The sequence below is a fragment of the Zingiber officinale genome, chromosome 7A, assembly GCF_018446385.1.
Source record: "Zingiber officinale cultivar Zhangliang chromosome 7A, Zo_v1.1, whole genome shotgun sequence".
Classification (NCBI taxonomy): domain Eukaryota; kingdom Viridiplantae; phylum Streptophyta; class Magnoliopsida; order Zingiberales; family Zingiberaceae; genus Zingiber; species Zingiber officinale.
Window position 1 is genome coordinate 135,941,192 of NC_055998.1, and position 24,166 is coordinate 135,965,357.

The 24,166-nt window shown below is 34.5% G+C and overlaps 1 protein-coding gene and 1 long non-coding RNA gene across 3 annotated transcripts in view; both read left to right on the forward strand.

Annotated features, from left to right (window-relative positions):
- LOC121999750 (histone-lysine N-methyltransferase EZ1-like) overlaps positions 1–24,166 on the forward strand; it is a 30,971-nt gene that overhangs the window by 5,002 nt on the left and 1,803 nt on the right. Inside the window, exons 2-8 of the mRNA XM_042554390.1 lie at positions 3,221–3,322; positions 3,398–3,714; positions 4,387–4,548; positions 11,034–11,169; positions 11,691–11,911; positions 12,505–12,636; positions 12,830–12,920. Of these exons, the coding sequence (XP_042410324.1) occupies positions 3,221–3,322; positions 3,398–3,714; positions 4,387–4,548; positions 11,034–11,169; positions 11,691–11,911; positions 12,505–12,636; positions 12,830–12,920 (1,161 nt within the window). The remainder of the gene's footprint in view (positions 1–3,220; positions 3,323–3,397; positions 3,715–4,386; positions 4,549–11,033; positions 11,170–11,690; positions 11,912–12,504; positions 12,637–12,829; positions 12,921–24,166) is intronic.
- On the forward strand, positions 18,501–21,928 carry LOC122002731. Of its 2 annotated transcripts, XR_006117713.1 has the most exons (4): positions 18,501–21,060; positions 21,157–21,276; positions 21,379–21,734; positions 21,822–21,928. It is a non-coding gene; the product is annotated as an uncharacterized LOC122002731 (long non-coding RNA). The 2 variants fall into 2 exon arrangements; XR_006117712.1 differs by having other exon boundaries at positions 18,501–21,276.

Sequence of the window (24,166 nt, forward strand, 5' to 3'; positions counted from 1 at the left end):
CTTTATTCTCTCTCATCATATTTTCTCTCTTCTCATTTTATCACCCACTTTCTCTCTCCTTAATCTCTCTTGATCCGGCGGTAAGAACAAGGGACCCCCGTTCTGGGGAGTCAACGATACATGGAAGTCAAAGGGCCGATCGGAGAATGGTGGGTCGACTGCCCGGCCGACCGACCGGTGTCCAACTGATGGCAAAAGGCATCCCGGAGGGAGTCAGGGCTCCGGCGCTCTTTGAACAGGATTGTAAGGCTGAGCGGATGGCACGCTCTGCCGAAGACATAAGGCAAGTGCTGGCCGGCCGGACGCCCGACAGGGAGTAAGGAGAAAAGGACAAAGGACATATTCTGACAGCGGGCATGCTTTATAATCAGGCCATACTCCAAATCTGACGACAAGGGGTTCCGCTGTCCCATCGAAGATATGCTTGGACTGTAGCAGTATGATGTCAGGTAAGCTTGCTGACAGACCCTTATTGGGGTATGGGCTGAGGACATGTGTTTGCCTAGGTATATGTGCCTGAGCTCCTCCCCAGCTCTATATAAAGAGCTTTGCACTTCACCAGAGGTACGCGTTCTACGATATTTGGAGCTACTTCTTCGTTGTTCGCTTGCCTGACTTGAGCGTCGGAGGGTCGTCGCCGGGAACCCCTTCCCGGCCCGACTTCTGTACAGGTTCATCGGAGGTCTGTGCGGACAGTCAGGAGATCTACGTCAGCAGCTTGGAGAGCGCCACGTGCCCAGCGTTCGTTGATTCAGCTTTCAGACAGGATCATCTCTCATCACATTTTCTTTCCTTTTTTTCCATTACACATTCTCTCTCCTTAATATCTTCCATCACACTCTCGTCCCTCTTTTTTTTGCTCATCACACTTTCTCTCTCATCTTACTTTCTCTCTCCTCAATCTCTCACATCACACTCTCTTTTCTCTTTCTTCTCATCACACTTTCTCTCTCACCATGTTTTCTATCTCATCACACTTTCTCTCTCCTCAATTTCTCCCATCACACTCTCTCTCTTTTTTCTCAACACTTTTTCTCTCATCACGTTTTCTCTCTCATCATGTTTTCTCTTTCCTCAATCTCTCCCATCATATTCGCTTTCCTATTTTTTCTTATCACACTTTATCTCTTATCATACTTTCTCTCTCCTCAATCTCTCCCATCACACTCTCTCTTATTATTTTTTCTCATTCCACTTTCTCTCTCTTCATTCTCTCTCATCATATTTTCTCTCTCATCTTCTATCATCATGCTCTCTGCCATCACACTCTCTTTCCTCATTTTCTCTCATCACACTTTCGCTCTCTTTATTCTTTCTCATTATATTTTCTCTCTCATCATATTTTTCTCTCACATTCAACTTTTTCTCACATCTAATTTTTTCTTTTATTTTCCTTTAAGGGTAAAAAATGAAATTTTAATTTATTCTGATAGAAAATATTCAACTAACCAAATATTGTTTTTAAGAGTGATATTCATGCTCATACCCATTCTCATTCCACAATACTATGATTCTTATTCCAATTCCTATTCCTAGGAAAGAACCAAACGCCCCCTTATTTGACATCTAAAACCCAAATATAGGTTTAATTCAACTCAATTAGTGTTTAAATTTTTAAAAAAATTTAAAATAGGATAGAATTTGTATTAACGAGTATTCTTTTGTATAATCTAACTTTTGTGATGTCAAGATAGATAGACAAAATCATGTGACTAAGCGATGGAAAAATTAGGATTTAACGAGTTCACGTCGAGCTTTTTCTCTACATCTTTTGCTAGCTTTGATTGAATAAAATTTATTTGATTAAGTTAAGAAAATAATTTATTTATTTTTCTTTGATTACTTTTAATTTATTCATTAAAATATCATTAAAGATATAAGATGATTGTAATAGATGTGCATTGATGGGATATATATTAAATTTGTTTTTAAAAAATGTTTATGTAGTTCAATATAAAGGTATATTTTTTTTTTTAAAATTCAAATTTAATTTAATCATAAAGTTTTGAATTCAAAATTTCAAATTTAATTGGGTTGAGTTAGAGTTGAACTTTATATTTTTCATTTTTATAAATTTATACGTATCAAATTAAATACAATTTAGTTATAAAATTTAAAATATAATTAATCCCAAAAAATAATATTTTACATCTCCAAATTTTGATAAAGTTTGGATCTCTTTATAGTATTTCACATCCTCGAAGGGGAGTTTTGCAGCAACAAAAAGTTATCGTGTGACTTGGTATTCGTGAGTTTGAATCGTGGAAACAACCTCTAGTAATGTAGGAGAAGATTGTGTACAATTGACTCTTCCTTGGGGTCCTCATTGGACCGGGCTGCCCCTTTTTTAATCAAATTTAAAATTGCTCCAATGTTACAAAATCTGAAAACTAAACATACCTTACTTTATAGAAGACCAAGGAATATCTCAATTTCTCATTGTTTATTTCCACATTCTCCCTTCAAAACTTGAGTAGATTTTAAGTATACAATTTATGAGTAAAGGCTGTAAAGCTAAAATTAAAACACAATTGGCGTTTACTAGCAATTTAATTAATTATTAAGTAAATAATTAATTAGTTAATTAGAACTTTCAACTTATGCGCAATAAAATTAATTATGTTATCATTATTAATTCAATTAAATAAGTATTGAAACAAGACTAGCATGACACAATATATTACTGAAAACGTAGTAGAGATTGATATTAAACCTTGGTTTTGACTAATGAGAATCAGTTGATATGAAAATAGTAAATAAATTAAGAAAGCTGAATGTGTTGAACTTCATTTATGCAAATTTACACCAGCCGTTTCAACAAAACTCTGTTTCATCTGGAGGGTGATAATCTGTCTTTGGATTCTTCAGGCAAGAAAGCTAGAAATGAATTGATATGAGCGAATGCCAATCTTGTTTATTTATCTAGGTTGAAAACTCATCTTTTAGTTTTCCTTAGAGGAAAATTTTGAAATTTTTTATTCTGTAGTGGTTGCCCAATCAATTGTTTTTCTTGGAAATTTTGTGATGACCTGCAAAGAAAATGATCCAGTTAATTACTCAATTTAAAGATTTAATTCTTAGGATTAGGACTGATGCAATTGTAATTAATTTTCTATACCAGTGTTTTTTTTTTTGCAAGAATTGCTAATATTACTTGCATAGACAATTTTTACTTTGCTTTGAAATCCTGTGAATTCATATTCTACTTTTTCTGTTGCAGATTGCTGTGGTTGGAGAAGAAAACTACACTCCTGCAGATGTTATGGAAATTATTGATTCCTTGAAGAAGCAAGTGTTTTATGATCGTCGTGCTTACATTAAGGTTCAAATTCTGGGATTCCAATGTTAATTGAAAATTGTTCAAATTTTATTCCTGATGTTTCTTCTTTTGTTCCAGAAAAAAATGGAAGAGAACAAGCAGAGTCTCATTAACATGACACAACTGGTTTATAATCTATCGTTCAGAAATTGTTCGGATCATAATAATGATTTACATGCAGATTTATTAACTAGGAGACAAGATGACGCCTTATGTACACTAAATAGTCTTGAACAATCAGGAGAAAAGGATAGTGGTAGTTGCCAAGAAGAAAGTTCATATGCATCCACAGCTGTTCTTATTGGCAACAATTTTGGTGGAAAGAATGTTCAATTGATCAAACTGCCTGAAGTGCCAAAATTACCTCTCTATACTACATGGATATTTTTAGACAGGTATATCTGCATAACAGTGACTGATTACAATGCCTCCTCAATTATACTATATGCAGATAGAAGGCTTATGAAATAGGTAGAAACAAGGTTTTGATATAGTTGCACATACATAGAGATATTCATTATGTAATGAGAGTTGTTTTTCTCACATAACTTGTTATCAAGGTGGCAATTCAAATTCCCTTTCCTTAAAGCACTAAACATTATCTTTTTAGGTCAGAACTGTTTATCTATTTTTGAAAGGAAGCATCGGTCTGTTAAAGGATGTGGTCAGATTATGAATTCTCCTTAACTTTGTGAGACTACTTGCCAAAAGATATAGAGCTCTAGCTTCTCCTGTCTGATTAGCTTTTAACATGATTATAATTCTCCCTTGTACTTATCAGGCTGAGTAGTCATCTGATTACATACCAGATTTTACAAGCTTGTACAAATGTTGGAGAGATGGATAGAATTTGAATATACTAGTAGAAGTTTTTAGACTTGGGTGTATCCCTTTGTTTATTTTTACTGCAAATTTGAGAGGAACAAGGAAACCTTTTCACTGCATCCAGCTTTTTGTTTTCTCTTTCTTTTTTAAGTTTGACATAAAAGGTTGTTTTGGAAGAATGCCTTCAATGATCACTTAAATCTGTGTGGCTAATTGTATTCAATTAAAATTTTGTTTTCTAGGAACCAAATAATGACTGAGGATCAGTCAGTAGTTGGTCGTAGAAGAATTTATTATGACCACAATGGTGGTGAAGCTTTAATCTGTAGCGACAGTGAGGACGATATTGTCGAGGAAGAAGAGGAGAAAAAAGAATTCGGGACTATTGAAGATTTCATTATTCGGTTGGTTATGCTCTAGTCTCTTCTGTATGATCTTTTTTTAAATTTTGTTATGTTGGTCATGCTTTGCACAATGTCACTGCTTGATTTTCTTGCCATCTTATATTTTTTAAGTCCTATTTACATTGTTCTTTTGTACACCTTTATTCTGTTAGGATAATGAAGCATCATCATGTTGCCATTCTTAAAATCATTGTACTCACCCACTGTTTCAATGATTATAAATTGATAATCTCCGCCCCCAGGGCACAACGCAGTTGGTAAAGGTTTGGCGGTGAATCCATGAAGCAAGGATTCAATTCCTGCTGGGCATATGCCTGCGATCAAAATTTTCGTGTGCGTGGCCACCAACTCCGGAACCACTCATGCTTCGTGTACGGGGGAGTGGGGCCAAGCCGTACACCTTAGGATTAGTCAGCGTAAGCCGGACACGGACACCTAGCGAAAAAAAGATTTGATAACCTGCACATTGCACAAAAGCTGTGACAACTTTATTTATAATAACATTTTAATAGAAACTTAGCGTGACCGAAGATTAATTCATATGAAAGATAGTGAACTTATGAAAATGATATGAAGTCTTGTTTTTTTTTTTGACAATATTGGTTAGATGGGTGAAATGGATAAATTAACTTATTTATACTATAGGTGGGAATTGGAAACAACCTATTGCAAAGTAAGGTAAGTCTGCGTACAAGGTTATAAAATTCACTAGGTGCTAGTCGGGTGCCAGAACAACGCCTAGAGCCTAGATCGCTTAGGGGGGGACTAGGCGTTGTTAGGCGGATTCTACAGTATCAACATAAATTACATAATAAATCATATACTATAACTCTAACACAATAACATCAAATTTAAAATGAATTCAAAATTACACAACTAATAAAATATCACATATTTATTCTATTTCGTCTCTATAATTTTCAATAACTTGTTTTTTATCGGGCACAAACTTAATATCATTGATCCTCTTCTTCGGATGCAAAATCATCCTCGTGAAGTTCTCTCACTCTAGAGCTTCTTCGAAATTGTAGATTTTCATCTGCTCGACTTGCTTCATCAACCATTTGCCAAGTGAGCCCGGAACCTAGTTCAACTTCATCATCTCTCCCACCATCCACAATTCAACCTTTTGCATTTGAAGCATCTTTTGCAAGAAGGACATCGACTCCTTTCTCTTTTTTGTCTGTTCAACAATCTAATATTAAATTAGACAAATATTTGATTGTTCAATCCATCCAATCTATTTTTTTTCTTTGTATGAATCTTAAAAAAAAAGAATAAATATTATAGTCAGTAACATGAATATAAACTTTAAAAATTAATACTTTACATTAATTAAAGACTTAAAGTTTAAAACTTACTCCTTTAAATGCACTCCAATTTGTTTCACAGCCAGATGAACTTGTAGTTAATGAAAATATCCTCAATGCCACTTCTAGAGTGGCCCCACACACTATGGAAGGGGTAAATCATGGGGGCTTATTCTCCTTAGCTGAGTGACCTTCTTAAATAGGGGCACAAGATAATCCAAAGCAATATTTGCACTTGTCAGGAATCGAACCATGCCTCATTGAACTTTGCCCGAGTACTAACTCGACTACACCCGCTGAGGCCTTTATAGTATCATTAGGTAGTCAAATAGTGGATTTTACTCACATTTCTTGAGGCATCATCATGAACCATAGAAGTATTAACATATTAATCATTTATCAATTATGGGGAACATAAATGTATTTATAAAGGAAATTTGGTTCTAAAATTATAGGTGGAATTTTTTTTTGAAAAATATTTCATGTTTTTGAAAACTTTTTTCTTATTTAAATAATAGCTTTAAAGTTAAAAACATAATTGAAACTTTTAGATTTTGGGTCAATTTCTAAAATTAAGATGATTTTCATAAAAGTTTATTTTTCCATTTAAAACAAATGTGTTTAAGAAGTTTCAATTTTTTTTTTTTTATGAATTTTTAGTGCATTTAAAAAATTAGCACAAACATTTCTGGTAATTAGTTGATTATGGTTGGAGTCAGTTCGATTAGGTTATAAAATTTCAGGTTTGAAACATTTAGTAGTATTTATGAGATAAACTTGAATTCCATTTAGATCCATGTACAGAATTTAGAAGGCAAGTTTATAGTGATTTTCAGGAATATGGGAGGATTTCTTAGGAAATTTCTTAGTGCAATCTTTTTCATGTTGTGAAAGGAGGAGAAGGGATAAGCTTTTAAGTTAGGATTTTGAATTTCTGGCTATGGGAGAGTATAGGTGTAGGGGGAGCTTAATTTAGGTCTTAATTTCATTTCATGATTGATCTAACTTAAAACACATTGCCAAACATAGAAGGAGAGATTATTGGTGCAATTAGCCATTTTAGTGATCGGGATCTATTATAGGTTTTGATGTGGGATAGAGTTTAAGTTAAAATATATGTTATATTTGATATGTGTATGCAGGATTTAGAGAAATATACATGGAGACAATTTGGCATAACTTAAGGTCTGTGAAGATTGGTGAAGGATGGTCGACATTTGAGGGATCGCCAGATGGGTGCATCGAACTAGGTAGGCAGAGTATGAAGAATAACATTTGGATCGAGCCAAGGGCTTGAGTGCATTTTGAGGGACGTAAAGCTTGACGCAAGATGGCCTTATGGTGAACTGTTGGCGTAGCAGCGGGGCCGGTGAGAGGTCGGATCGTCTGTTAAGAAAATAAAACCTTTCTCTATTTTTCAACTCAGATCAGTAGCAATATCACAATTAAAATAAACTTAAATGAACAACTAATAAAAAAGAAGAGGCAAACGGATTTGACTTGGTTACAACCTAGGTGGTTGTTAATCCAAGCCGATTGCAAAGCTCTACTAGAAAAATCTCCTTCTCTGTAGGCGAAGAAGCCTCTTACACTCTTTGAAAAGCTTAGAAAAAATTAGGAAATGATTACAATAGTTGTTCTCAAGTTATTGTTAATTTCCTAGGTCCAGAGGTCTTTTTATAGCCCCTGGGAAATCTCATCCGAAGGTTGAAGGCACCTCCAAAGGGCTTGGGAGGCGCCTCCAGCGTGGCAAGTGGATAAAGCTTTATCCACTTGCAAACGACTAGTTTGACTGGCTGAAGGCGCCTTCCATAGCCTTGGAAGACGCCTTCGCACTGTTCATCGAAGGCGCCTTCCATAGAAGGCGCGGAGGCGCCTTCAACAACCTTTGAAGGCGCTTCCAGCAGCACTTGCAACTCCATTTCGCTCCTTTGCTGCTACGATCTCCTGGGTGATTTCGGCCATCAGAATAGGACTTACCCGAACCCAATTTCCGGCCTTCTCCTCGAGCAGGCTTCCGTTTCGGCTTCTTGTCCTTCGAACGTCACATATGTTCTTCTCGTCCACCGATGTACTCTTTCGCAGTCTTTTCGTCCCCTCGGATGCACCGAGTCCATCAACTCCCTTCCTGTGCCATCCTTCTCGCTAGCTGCGTCTTCCGCTCGACTTCCTGTGCTTCTAAGCTCCTGCACACTTAGACACAGGGATTAAAATAAAACAGGACCCAACCTAACTTGGCTGATCACATCAAAACAACCACGGGGTCCAACATGAACAAGTTGCATATGTAAACTCTTGATGAGTTGAGTGTTGAGAGAGTTGTTCTCGAGAGGAGAGGATAAGATCTCAACCTAGACGGACTCGACCATTAGAATGATCATAGTTGACGAATCAGTTGATTGAAGGATTATGAGCCATCAATTCAAAAGCTTTAGTCAGCGAAAAGAATGGGTTTGCTTAGGGTTGAGGTTGAAGTCGATTGATTTGGAATCTAGTAGACTCAACTGATGGTTGAGTTGACTAGGCGGCCGATTTAGGCTGATTGGTCACTGAACAGAATGATTATGCTCACAACCTAGTCAACTGGTCTTAAGACTGATGCAGAATTTTGTATAGGTCAATTGATGTGGAATCTAGTTGATCAATCAGTGTAAGCACATCAGAATGTAAAGGTAAGTCGAGGAACTAAAGACGAAGGCTTATAAAAGGTGAGGAAGTTGAACGAATTGGAGCAAATGCTAAATGTTATAATTCATTGAACTTGTGAGCTCATTGTAATTCTTTCTCTCCATCATTGTAAGCCTCCTTTGAAATCCCTTAAAAGCTTTTAAGACGTTTCTTCATCTTTAAAAGAAGTTCAAGGAGGAAATATAGAGGGCTTTTGGGAATGATCCACCTAAAGATTATAGATAGTGGAGTAGGAGCTATGGAGACTTCCAAACCACATAACAACAGTGTTAGTGTTGATAATCATCTAATTTTTCATTTTTGCTTCTTTTGTATTCATAAGCTAACACGCAGCTAGAAATGATATTCACCCCCCTTTATCTTCCGACCATCAAATACTCATGGGTCCAACATCATAAGCCATGCAATTAAAAAGTTGGAACACTCATTTTAGGAAAGGTATATTGATGTTCACATTATTAATTAAATAACTTGCTTTGAGTTTTTCTGCAAAGACTAGGTTGGACGTGACCTTTCCTTACCAATTAGCTTGAGATTGGCTTATAGTTTTATATTGGGTTTATGATAATGAATGAGTATTTTAGTAAATTTTTAGTTGATTTCTTTGAAAATGTGACATTAGACAATACTGTAATTTATACATGAAGTTGGGCAAAAGTGTAGATCTATTGAAGTTTGGAAAACTTTAAGAAATCAAGATATAATCTGAATAAACAACTTATTTAATAAAATTTTGAGAATTAATAAGATGCCAAAAGATGAAGGAAAATCTTTTTACTATCTAACTATAAGAATAAAGGTAACTTGCATTGTTGTTCTAATTATAGAGGCACCAAAGTTGACGAGTGAAAGAGTTAATAAGGGGGAAATAAGAGACAAGACAATCCTTTCTGAAAAATAATTTATATTTATTTGATAAGACAATTGAAAAAAAACTAGAAAAAATAAAAAGGATTTGCATTTGAATTTTATTGATTTAGAAAAGCTTTATGAGAATGCCAAGATAACCGTGGTGGTGAATTTTGTAGAAAGAAACATTTAATAGTTACATTATAAATATGATAATGTTGTATAAGTATTAGAGTTTCTAACAGTGTGACAAATGATTTTTCTATAACTATAGTTTACATCAAGTTTCAACTCTTAAGTACTTATTTTTATATTTGTACCAAGACTAACTAATCTATTTAAGCTAACTCACCTTGATCTATGTCATCTTTAGATGATTTTGCATTAGTTAAAGCAAGTGTGACTAGATTAAATTCAAAGCTTTATTTGTGGAGAAAAAAATTTATAAACTAAAGCTTTATAATAAGTAGAACAAAATTTGCAACAAGAAATGAATTGATAGAAAAGTTAAGATGGATGGATGTGAAATTTTTGCAAGAATTTTAGGTATCTTGAATTCACTATTCAATAATGAGCTACTGATGTAGATATAATTAATGTGATAAAGAATGAATGAGAAATAGAGAAGAGCTTTTAAAGTTTTGTGAGATCGTCATGACCCATTAGTCTAAAAAGGACGTAGTATGATTTGCTAGATCGAGATGTTATGTACATATTTAAAGATTGACAATTAGTTAGAAGGGTTGAATCTAGTAGAGTGGAAAATGCAAACGTTTGAAGAGATAAAAAAAAAATAGTCAACATACTAAAACTAATTTAACTAATTTGAATATTACCAATGGCACCACCTTACATAGAGATCAATGGATGTATGAGATTCATGTAGTCATTCAAATAGTTGGGACAAATATTGCTTGATGGCAATGATGATGATGATACATTTATTGCTACAAGGAATGATATGTGCAATGAATTTCACCTTGTTGAACATGCTCCTTTGAGGATTCTGTACACAGGGAACACATTAAACCTACCTTAGTGTCATCCTTTATTCTCATCAACACCTTTTTTATACTCTTTTCATCCAGTGGTTTATAATAATCCTCTTCAGTTTAGATCCACACCAAATATATAAAAGCAGATTATTTTCTAATTCTTGACTTGATAGTTTTTTTCTGTACTATTTTTCTTGGTTAATAGACAACCGTCATTTGAGTTTCTTTTCCTTGTAACAATTGATACATACATGTATAGTATAGCACATCTTAAACTTTAAATGATTGACTACTATTGTAACCAGTTCACATTGTTTACTTCCTAGTTGTTACCTAGCAAATTGCCTTAGCATTAATCCACAGTGAAATTTCTTGCTTTGTAAAAATATCTCCAAAAAGGGTTTTGCCCTTCTATATCACTCACACTTGTTTACACTATTTTTTTGTGCTCTTTTTTTGAGGTAAGGTGTGGGAAATGGGAGGTTTGGTTTTCATTATTCAATTATATCTGTTTGATTCTTGTCTTTTGACTTTGTTTTTACTAAAAGAGACATGAAAAAATTGATGGGAAATTTTTGTTCTTTCCAGCATTTGTTTCTAGATGTTCTAACTTCAACTTCTGGATTCTTTTTTCTTCAAACAGTTGTTTGATTGCTAGAAATCTTTTGTGTGGATTGAAGACTTGTATGGAAGTGTTCCAGTACATGAACAATATTCAAGATGATGGAACTTACAGGACAACTGATGGTGTGATTTCTCTAATCGAAGGGCATGGCAAGGTTTAGTTCAATGAATTGAAAATTTTCACTATAGTTACCTCTGCTTTAAAATGCACTTAGAGTTGTAAAGTCATCAAAATTTTGAAACTCAACATTTTACTCTGTTACTTGGAGTAGTGATGTGGAAGGAGAGCCTTGGCACAATGATAAAGTTGTTGCCATGTGACCTAGAGGTCATGAGTTTGAGTCTCGGAAATAACCTTTTACAAAGTAAGACAAGGTTTTGTACAATAGACCCTTCTCCAGGATCTCACATTGGCAGGAGTTTCGTGCACCGAGCTGTTTTTTTTACTTAGAGTAGTGACGTGGCAAGCTTGCCACGCATTATTTCAGTGCATGAATAGTGAGGTTAATGGCTTGTTGGAGGGTTAGGGAGGGATACTAAGATGATTTTTGAATGACATTCATAAACTGAAGGTGAGGGGGTGAAAGAAAGTTTTTGCTTCAATGAAATCGTAGCTGATTGTGGATAAAAGATAAATTCATGTATCTTATATGTTGGTTTTCTTTTCTAATATCAGGTTATTGAATTGAGAACAAGGTCAAGGTTCTTGAGAAGGCGTGGTAGAGTTCGTCGCTTGAAATATACATGGAAATCAGCTGGCTACCATTCAATTAGGAAAAGGATTACTGAGAGAAAGGATCAACCGTGTCGCCAATACAACCCTTGTGGTTGCCAATCTGCTTGTGGAAAGCAATGTCGTTGCTTGCTTAGTGGGACATGCTGTGAAAAGTATTGTGGGTGAGTTGTTTGGGATTTTACTTGATGAGATCTGATACTATGATTGAATCTGATAAGATCACTAGCTTAATAATTTGAGCTCATTACCCCCACTGATCATCCTGGTTGAAGAGATATCAGTTTCTATCATTTTGGGGATTATATTATATTTTATTAATATTTGGTACAAGTTGAGTTGATTACCATATAGAGCATCATAGCTGGAAGCCTGGAACTTTCAAGTTGACTGTCATTTGTGCTTATGTTTTTCAAAAACATTGTTTATCTCTAGGTAGGTTCTGATTTATTACTCTTTTATTTTTCTCTCTATTTTAAAGCGTAAATTAATTTGATTTTTCGAACCTATGGAGGTTTGTTTGTAAATGCTGTGAAAAAAATGGAAATTCAATATTAGATCCTTGGTTATTTATTTTTTGAATTAGGAGATTTTTGGTGTTTGTGAATTTTGCTTAACCCAAATTATTTGTCAACCATTTCTGAAAATCTGATCCATTTTTTGGTTGGCTTCTCATTGATGCAAAATCTGAAGTTTACAAGTGTTTTATTTTATGTGCAGCATATTGCCTTACAACTGATTTTAACTTTGAATTTAGGTGTCCTAAAATTTGCAAAAACCGTTTCCGAGGTTGTCACTGTGCTAAGAGCCAATGTCGAAGCCGTCAATGCCCATGCTTTGCTGCTGACAGAGAATGTGATCCTGATGTTTGTAGAAATTGTTGGGTGGGGTATGTTGTTAGAAGTCATTCAAACATTTTTCATCAATGGCCATGATCCTTGAGTTGTGTTTTCTCAAACTTGCAAGTCTATTAAATCTGAATTTTTCTGATAAATTTCTACCTGTACTGTTTCTCTAAATTACACAATTAGGCACAATTTGTTTTCTTGGATATCATATTGACCTTAAATTTTTCTATGCAGATGTGGTGATGGTACCTTAGGTGGCCCTAATCAAAGAGGAGACAACTATGAATGTCGCAATATGAAGCTTCTGCTGAAGCAACGGCAAAGGGTATACTCTTTTCCTTTTTGATCGTGTTAAAGGAAGCCTTCTTGTTCACCATGTTTCTTCTTCATGATCTTTGATGGTTGAAGTTGCATCTTCTGTTTGTCTAATTGTGTTCTTTCCTTTTGTGAGATATCTTATGCTCTCTGTCTAATATGAATTCTACTTCAAGTACTTGGTTTTTATTTGCCATTATCCTTTTCTCCACTTTTGGCACCATCTCGTGTATATTTGCATCTCTTTTGCGTTTTTCTCAGCTTTTCCATCCTGTGGATTATATCTCTTAAACTCAGTTCCTTGATTCTTCTATTTGGTACTAAATGCATCCACTCTCTTTTGGCACATATGTTTTAAAGGATATGCTTCTTTAATCAGGATGTGTTAATGTTAGTTAGGAAGTGAGATTGGTGCGCAGGGTAAGAAAAAGGGAGAGAATTATTTGTTTACTTGAGTGAAGGAAATTGGAAATAAGAGTACCTCAAAGGGATCCTTCGGCTGTTTTTTTCCCTTCAGAATTGATCCATTCAAAAATGGAAAGAAGAGAGAGAGAGTGTAAAGGAGATTAATTTAGCTACTTTTCTTTTACAAATTATTCCTTTTCTTATCTCTTTCTTCAACCTTTCTCCAAGAAAATAAAGTTATGAAATTTTTTATTTTCTCCCTTCTCTCCCTTGCACCCAACCTTCTGTATCTCAGTCCCTCTCAGTTAAGAGAGATTTGGTGAATGTAAAAAATGACAGTTAATTTAGTAAGGGCCCATTTTCTGCATATTTACAAAAAATAACTTGTTTGTGAAAAATATTTTTCCAAGATTTTTTTTTCAAGGAAAATAAGATTATCTTTATGCTACTTGGATGTGGTACTAAACTTTGTAGACTTTTTGTTTTGTATGATTAGCATTATGGAAAATATTTTCTTTTCAAGGTTGAGTCGATTGGGCAGCTTGCTCGACTAGGCTTACCCAATCGAAATGATTGACATGTCTTGGCCATCCATACTTGTTGAGTCATGTAGACCAATTGTGTTACCTGAATCGATCAACATATGGAACAAATCAAATTGCATAGATGACCCGAGTGAATAAATAATTTGATTGATTTGAACAGAGTCACTAGTTTGCCTGACTCACCCAACCTAATCACCCTGCCCGACTCACCCAACCTAATCACTCTTAAACCACTCAGATCACTTGACCGGATCAAGTGATCAGTTTGCCTAGATTACATGGCCTGAGTGAATCTCTGTAACTGTTTGTTTTGATTAAATTGCCCAAATCACTTAACTCATTCAACTTAATTAAATCACTCGATCGATCGATGAATCATATCACTCAGTTTGATTGGCTCACTTGGCATAGAGGTGTAAATCAAGTTAGGCCACTTGTAATTCGATCGGCGTTCCATGTTAAACCTGGCTTGGTCCACAAGTCAAGCTAGGTAATAAGGGCACGACTTGTGGATTGGACTGACATAAAACTAGGCTAGGGTCAACTTGCGTGTTGGACTAGGCCTATAATGGGTAAAAAGGTGTAATTCTTTGGCTAACATATCATAAAAAGATCAAAATACCCCTTATTTAAATAAAAATGAACAATTTAAGGTATCTTCGTTAATTTTAGTTGAAAAATACTAAATTAACCTAAAATATTTAATGACCACCCCTTATTCTCTTTTAAACAACTCACATTTTCTCATCCTCACTTACTCAATTCTCATTCACCGATCCTTTATTTTATCAATTCACATTTTCTCCTTTTTTTACTAGTCTCTTTTTTTATTATTTAATTATTTACTTTACAATATTCTTCTTGCTTAATCCTCATAGTTCCTCATCTGGCCACCGCCAATGTTGTAAGCGTACCACCATCATGATGATGCATCTCTCTGCATTGAGGTAATTTAATTTTAATTTTTATTAATGCATTAAATTTATTAAAAAATATTTTTTATTATATAAAATAATTATAATTATTAATATTTTTAAAATTTTCATTAAGATATAATGGAGGGTTGTTATTGTGATTCTAGTGTCGGACAACTTGGTCTGTCCAACTTTGCTGATCCTCTTAGGTTACAAGTATGGATAACAATCTATTACTTATTCGTGCTTTTGGGCGATTTAACAAATTTCACTCAATGCATAAATTGATCCCCCCTTACCTACCTACTCAAGTTGGCACAAGGGCATAGTTCGAAGGCTACTATTACCACCGGTGCCAACTCCATTCCTTTTACATCATCATATCGAAGAAGTGGTGATAAACACCAAAGTTAGAGAAGTATTTGAGGTCGTTCACATAGTAGGCGACAATGAGAGCATCTTCACGTAACAGTAATTGTAGTCATAAAGACTACAACTATGTCTAAAGACCATTTTGGTATCATCTTTAGAGATGGTGAAAAAGGGCTCAGTGTAAGAGTTGTAAGAAAAATCTTGCTTACAAATCTTCTAGTGGAAGTCACCACCTTAATCACTGTATAAAATCACCCGACACTAGGATAATTGGCTTAGGCAATGTATTCTTTGTCAGTCGCAAACTTGCATGCTTTATAAAGTTTAAGTCCCCATTTTTTAATAGTCCACTTTGAGTGGCTTTGAATATTTTGTGAGAATATATTTCCAACTTCGTATCTTCGGATATAATGTGTTTCAATGCAGTAAAAATATTCCATGAGGCACAATTTGTGTTTACACTCATAAATATTGAATAACAATTTTTAGTGTTTGAAGTAGTAGTTACAATGTATAGTCATACATATATTGCACCAAACATTAGATAGATGACAATTGGTCTATATCCAAACTTGAACAATTAGTTTTAAAGGTTTTGAATTTCCTTGTACTGATCATACTATTTTAAACTATATTTCTCATTTTCATTTTTTTTGTTATAAATGAATTGTTTTTAATCACTTTTGATAATGCATCAATTAATGATTTTGAAGTAATTAGTTTTTTTTAAAATTGATGTTATCATGGGCAATAATTTTTTTCACATTAGTTGTGTTGCTACTTCTTGATCCTTTGTATATAAGATGAGCTTGGAGTAATCTATGAAAATATTAGATGGACATAAGAATTGAAACAATATTATAGATATTAAGGGTGCGTTTGGTTTGTGAGTTTTTCATTTTTATTTTTTTGGAAAATACCCTTTTCTGAAAAATGGATTTTGGTTTGCATTTTCCATATCTGTTTTCTAAAAAAAATAGATAGTATTTTCTGAAAAATAGAGAATGTCTAAAAGTCATTTTCTAGAAAACGCGCGTTTTCCAGAAAATGAAAATGGAAAACGCACAAACCAAACACACCCTAAATATTGTAGAAAATACATGCTAATTTTGTAAAAAAAAAAAAGTGAAATCCGTCATCCTAACGGCGTCCCACATCATTGAGAAGAGTAAATTAGGAAACCAAAACAAGCTACCACATGGTATTTCCGCCGGTTTTGTCGGGAATCAACCTTTGCTCAATTATGCAAACCTACCATGGGGTGATCGGCTCAACTATGCCTTGGGGGCGGAAAATACATACTAATGTATATATAGGTGGAATTCAAATGATCTTATACTTAAATCAAGCATATCATTTAGAAGCACCAAATAGGTTTGGAATGCATATGGCTAATAGGGTTTGTTGCTAATAGATTATAACATAATGATTAGTTATATCCTGAAAATGTTTATAACTTTTTATAAATTTTTTTATTCTTGGACAAATGAGTTTTTAACCATATGTATTTCAACCTCACATTTAATGCTTCATGCGCTATACAGAAGTTATAGATATGTAACCTATTTCATAAGATTATTAAAGTTATTAAAGATTTTTTTTAAAAAATATTATTCTAGAAATTAGGATTATATTAAATTAAATGGATTCAACTTATCGTGAGAGGTATGACTACCAACCAATGTCAACCTCCAGTACCAATGTCCTCTCGGATGGGTCTAGTGGCTAGCGCATGAGGTGTTGCCACAATGAGGTCTGGGGTTCGAATCGCGGCAAAGCCGAGATAAATGCCTCCCTTATGTGCTAGTCATTATTCCAAAGGTTAGTAGCCGCCCATGATTTACCTCCTCCGTGTTGGCCCTGGACGGGTTGGCGGGGGCGCTAGGGGCGAGCGTATTCGCCTTTTGCTATAATTTAGTGGAAGTCAAGGCATAATGCCCATATATTATAGAAGCTTTGGTTGTGCTACATGTCAACCAAGTGTAATCTTAGGCATTGAACTTTATGCGGTAAACAAACTTAACTTCTTCACAGGTTTTTTGTTATCTTAGAAAATTACGAAGACTTGGGTTGTATTAGAGTGGCGAAAACCATGAATTTAAGTACTCCATCTTACCCATGATTGCTTATCATGTACTAACAAATCATATATTTATAGTAGCATCCTAGTCATATTTCAGTGTCGGTAATAGGGTTTCAAACCAAGTAGAATGTATTAGGAGATGTGTGTAAGCCTCAAGGATTGGTTAGATGTAAAAGTACACCTACAAGATAAAGATGGGACCTCAACATGGGACTTAGATTTTGATGATGTCCATCTGAGTGGTACAATTGAGCCAACCATGACCAACCTCCATTTTATCGTTACACATGGTAAAGAGGAACTACATTTTTACATAAGCAACTCATGTGGAAGGCCGAAAGATTGAGATTGAATTATAAACAATTAATTTCTTCTCCAAATTTGAATCTTGAATCTATATTTTATTAAATTGTTTGTATCATATTTAGTGAAGATATAATATTGTAAAGGTATAATGATGTCAATATTTTAAATTCGATTACTTTTATTTTATTTTACTATTATTATTATTATTATTATTTATATTTTGTTATTTTCTTGTTTATATATCTTTAATTTTTATATTTTTTAAAGGTTTTTTATATTATTTAAATAAATAAATAAATTTTAATTTTTCTTGTCTCTGCAAGCTCAAGCATGGGTAAGGGTCAACTGGGTTTGTGTTGATGTTACAAGTCATGCCATGCTCGACTTGCATGGCATGTAAACGGGTTGCTTGGGCTTCTGTCGTGCAAGTAGACCTGATCATGGTTCAGAACCGCCGGTTCGACGGTTCGGAACCACCGGTTCGACGGTTCGGAACCGCCGGTTCGACGGTTCGGAACCGCCGGTTCGACGGTTCGGAACCGCCGGTTCGACGGTTCGGAACCGCCGGTTCGACAGTTCGGAACCGCCGGTTCGACGGTTCCAGGCATGTCGACCCTGAAGCTTAACCGCTCAAGACGGTTACGGTTCACGGTTCGGAATCACTAGTTCATGGTTCGCCACGGTTCAAGATTATTATGTTAAAAAAATTAAAAATTACAAATTAAAATTTATTGTAAAAAAAGGGCTTGCACTTATTGAAATTGTCTACCTATCCCCTTAGGGTATAGGGGAATTAAAGCCCACGTAGTTCTTTACATTTTTATCCTTTACATTGTCACTCACTTCCAGTTCCTGTTCCTGTCGTATTCGTTCCTTCAGTATCAAAATCTTCAACTTCGTCATCTGAAAGTTGCATTCCTTGGATTCTTTTCTCCGCTCTGGTCCAATGATCCAGTAATGGTTAAGCTTCCAATGAGTCGGGAGACAATTGATCGTCGTTCATCTAATATGTTACCGCTGGCCCTGAACGTCGGCTCCACAACAATAGTTGACATTGGACAAGCTAAAATTTCTTTGGCGATCATGGAGAGGATGGGAAAGTTTTGAGCCTTTTGTGACCAGGGTTTTCAATAGTGGCGAATAGCGTGCTACATAGCGTGCTATCGCGCGCTATGATCAGCGAATGCTGCAGAGCGTTTGCTGATTAGCAATTGTCCTAAATAGCCCACGCTATTCGGGACAAAAGCGTCGATAGCGCACATAGCGTGCGTTATCGTGACCTAGCGGCCCATAACGGGCGCTATAATTGCTTACAAAATAGCTAGGGCAAAGGCGAGGAGGCACATGCGTGTGAATCGCGACCATTGAGAAGGTAGGGCAGAGGCGATAGGCGACGGCCGATCGACGACTTGTGAGCGGCGAGCGGTAACCTGTGAGCGACGGCGAGGGACAACGATTGGCTTTCTTCTTCCTTTCGTTTTCTTTGTTTAGTTTTTCGTTTTCGTTTTTTGTTTCTCGAAGGAGAAAAAGCGATTTCGCGATTTCCAGAAGTCGGGCATTTGGATCAATCGAGTGATCGATTGGGATCCTTTTTGTTCGAACACAAAGGATCTAGATCGATCCAGACCCTGGATCGATCCATATCCTTTCTATTCGAACAGAAAGGATCTCGATCGATCACAGGATTGATCCAAATTCCTTGGTTCAATCCAATGATGGATCCAGATGCCTTGGATTGATTCTCATTTTTTTGCTGATTTGTTTCTAATTAATTAATTATTTGTTTTGATTTTTTTCTTTTGTTTTTCTAGGATTTTGATTGTCTAGTTAGAATTTGCAATGTCTACAAATTTGTCAAAAAAAAGATAAAAAAAGATAAAAAAAAGATATTAGTTGGAAGTATTATCAAAATGAGTGGGGCAAATCTGTTTGGTGCAAATTTTGTCATCATATATCGAATGGAGGGATTACTCGTTTGAAGGAACATTTAGCTCAAACTCATAAAGGGGTTGCACCTTGTGTTAGTGTTCGGATGATATTAAGAAAGAAATTAGAGAATCACTTAACAAAATTAGAGCATCTAAAAGCAAACAAATCGAATTATTACGAGAGATTGGTGAGGGTCTCCAGAGTATTAGTACGCAATCATTATAAGTTGGAAGTGTAGGGGGAAATTCAATTGGATGTTCTGGTAGTGATGAATCAAAAGGTAAAGGCACTCTTCATGGGTTTGTTAGTTTCGAACCTAGACAAGCAACTCTAAATTCGGCATATAAAAAAGATTTGTTGATTGATGTGAAGCGTAGAGTTGGTTGTTTTATTTAACGCACTTCTATTTAATGTTGTGAATGATCTTTATTGGTTGCCTATGGTTGAGGGTATTGTGGAATATGGAAGAGGATTCAAGCCTCCTTCAATGCATGAGTTAAGAACTTGGATATTTAAAGCTGAGGTTGATGGCATCAACCTAATATATGAGGAGCATAAAAAGACATGGGAAAAATATGGACGATGGTTGGACGGATGGAAAGAATAGAAGTTTGGTCTATTTTTTGGTAAATAGTCATGCTGACACTTTCTTTTTGAAATCTATTGATGCATCAGCTTCTATTAAAAATGGAGAATTGATTTTTAAATATCTTGATGATGTTGTTGATGAGGTGGGAGGAAAATGTGATTCAAATTGTTACGGATAATGCTTTGAATTGCATTAAGGTAGGGAAAGAAATTATGGAGACTAGACACAGAATTTAGTGGACACCTTGTGCGACACATTGCATTGATTTAATGTTGGAGGATATTGCAAAGTTGAAGATTTTTTCTAACACAATTGTGCATGCTAAGATGGTTGTGAAGTTCCTTTATTGTCATGGGACTATGCTTTTTTTGATGAGAAAGTATACAAACGGTAAAGAAATTCTCCGTCCAGCTGTTACTCGCTTTGCTACTTCATTTCTCACTCTTTAGAGTATGTATAAGGTTAAAAGGTCACTTGAACAAATGTTTACTTCCGAAGATTGGGTTAGTTCACCACTATCTCAAACAACTCAAGGGAAGGTCGTGAAGAGAATTGCTGTTAATGATTCCAATTTTTGGCCGCATGTTGCATTTTGTGTTAAGAGTGTTGTTCCTCTTGCAAGTGTGTTAAGGGAAGTTGATTCGGAGGAGAGATCGCCCATGGGATATATTTATGAGCTTATGGATAAGGCAAAAGAGACAATAAAATTTAATTGTGGGGAGTTGACAGAAAATACAAGCCCATTTGGAAAAAAATTGATTCACGATGGACTCCACAACCTCATCATCCTCTACACGCGACCGGGTACTATTTGAACTCGTAATTGCGTTATGAAGAAAGATTTTCTGATTGTGATGAAGTTAGAGATGGATTGTATACTTGCATGGGTAGGATGTTGTCTTCTGATGATCATCTTAAAGCGGACATCCAATTGGACTTGTATAACAAAGTTGAAGGAGAATATGGAACTCCAATAGCAAAACGAACAAGAATGTTGCGAACTCCGGGTAAAATTTTCTTGTAACTGTTCTTGTAAAATTATACTAGCACTTGTATTTTAAAATTATATACATTCTTGTAATTTTTTTTTATGTTATTATTAGTCTTATGGTGGGAACGTTTTGGAAGTAAGACACCCGAGCTTACTACATTTGCAATTCGAGTGTTTGGTCTCACTTGTAGTGCTTTGGGATGTGAAAGAAATTGGAGCACTTTTTGAATCGGTGAGTATTTTAAGTTTCTAACTCTACTTGAATTTTAATTGTTTTATAATTTTCGTATCATTGTTTAATTTTTTATATATGTTTTCTTCTTTGTAATATTAGATTCATACAAAAAAAGAGAAATAGGCTTGAACATGCAAAGTTGAATGCGTTGGTGTTTGTGAAATATAACTTCAAGCTTAGGGAGAGAAGCATTAGGAGGAGAGACAAGATTGATCCCATTGTATTTGATGAAATTAATTCGGATGATGAATGGATAATTGAGAAAGAAGGTCCAATTTTCCATGTAATTATTAAATGACTTGAAGATGATGAATTATTTGAAAGTGATCCTATTGTGAGTGTGCCGTCGGCTACCTTTGAAAGTCTTTTCAACTCAGATAAGTGAGTCGAAGATGTTGAGAATATAGTTGAAGTTCCTCCTTCGAATTCAAAAAAAAGAGTTGTTGAAAATTCAAGTAAGCACTAAGCATATATGCAATTTATTTACTTATATCTACTTCACCTATAATTGATTCTTAAATGTCGCATCTCTTATATAATAGGTGGAAGTAAAGACAAACAAGCAAGGTTGAGTCTTGTTGATATGGAAGATAATCATCTTGATGCTGAAAATAATGGTGGAGTAATTCCAACAACTTTTGATAGTGTAAATTTTTCAACCATAGATACTATTGATGATGATAGTGATATAGAGTTGGATGATACTGATTATTTTTAGGTTATGTTGTTTTAATTATAAGACTTTTTAAATTGTTGTTATGGGATATTTTGACATGTAATGAATTATTATGATTAATTTTAGGTTATGTTAATGTTATTTTACTTATATAAGTATATTTTGTTTTTTTAAATTTAAACATTGACATGCACGAAAAGCTTGCGCTATGCGCTTCGCTATTTACGCTACATGATGACAAGACAAAAACGTTATGAACCAATGCTACGTGATTTAAAACACTGTCTGTGACCACCACTTTAAGATATCGAAATTTTCCCTATTTACTTCATTAAAATCAAAAGAAGTCGTAAAATAATTCTCAAGTTCCTGTGTGGAACTTGAGGATCCTCATGGATGTTTTGTCTGTTCTTTTAATAAAAGTTGTGCTTTTTTAAGTTTTAAATTACTATTAATAGTTTGTTGTATTTCAGAAACATTAATTTGTGTTCCATATTTTACATAATATTGATTATAAATATCATATAAATAAATTCTAACATTATATATAATATTAACTGGATCAGGAGAAGAATTTTTAATTGGATTTAAAACGTCATAATATAAAGTTAACATTTCTTTTAAAACATCTAATTTAAATCTAGGATTTAAAGCAAATGCAATTAAATAAATTTTAGGAATAAAATAAAAATATTTTTCTTATTTAGTTTCCATAGCTAAGATGCATGGAGATAAAGATTCATTATTAATATGTTCATTTAAAACTAATACTATAATAGAAAATTTTTCTAAAACTAATTGAGCAGTGAGATAATAAACATCGGAACGTTGTTTGGTTGCATCATTAAATACCTTTAAAATTTCACAAATACTACAAATATTTCATTGTTGTGAAAATAAATATATATTAGTATTAGTATTTTGTGCAAAAAATGAATATAATAATTCTTTATATTCAAATGAATCTTGTAATAATTGGTATGTTGAATTCTAACATGTTGGTACATCACGTGAAAATTTTTTAGGTCTCATTCCATTAGTTTTACAAAACCTACCCCATTGTTTCATTATAGATGGATGAGACCATAAATAAAAAATTACAATTTTAATTGGTTTAATATAACTTTCTAAAATTTTTAATTCATTTTGAACACATAAATTTAAAACATGGCATACACAACGAATATGAAAAAATAAACCGCTAATAATAGGTTGACAAACAAATTTTAAATCATCTATACAAGGTGGCAAAAGGCGAATACGCTCCCCCCAGCGCTCCCGTCAATCCGTCCCAGGGCCAACACGGAGGAGGTAAATCACGTGCGGCTACTAGCCTTTGGAATAGTGACTAGCACATAAGGTTAAATCATCTATACAAGCGGTATTGGAACTAGCATTATCTAATGATATTGAAAATATTTTATGAGTTAAGTCATATTCTTCTAAAATTAAATATAATAATTGTGCGATGTTATGAGCATTATGTGATTCATCAAAAACTCTATAAGCTAACAATATTTTTTTGGAGGTTCCAACAGTTATTGATCCAATGGCAAGTCACACCCATATACGAATGTGTTTGCCAATGATCACTCCAAATATCGGAACATAAAGAAACTTTATTATCTAATTTACTAAATTCATCAATTAAATTCTTTTTTTTGTTGTTTTACTAATTTTTTAATTGTACGAGTAAGTGTAGTTCTAGGAACACGTTTAGCACATGGATTAAGAGAGTCTTTACAAAAATATTCAAATGTGCATTAGATCCAAAACTAAAAGAAAGATATTCTACGAAAACAAATTTAGTAATTGATTCTCTTAATTTATTATCCGAATATAAAAATAAATCGGAATCAGTACTATCGCTAGTTGAAGAAAATCTTTATAATTGTATTTGAGAACGGTCGAGTCTATATTCTATCAGGTGCTTCATTTCTATATGCCGTTTCAACGACCCATAGCCGCCGCCTACTTGGAATTTATAGGAAACATTGCAGTGTTTACATTTTGCACGTATTTCTCCCGACGGAAGAGTGACCTTCTCAAAATGTTTAGTAAGAATAGATGATTTTAGAGGAGGAAGTTCCCGAACCTTAGAAGTAATTGCCTCGGTACTTGTGTTTAAGGTGTCGGATTTGGAAGGTGCTCGATCTCATCATCGGTGGATTGAATGTTAGGTTCCTCCCCCGTGGATTCATTATTTCCTTT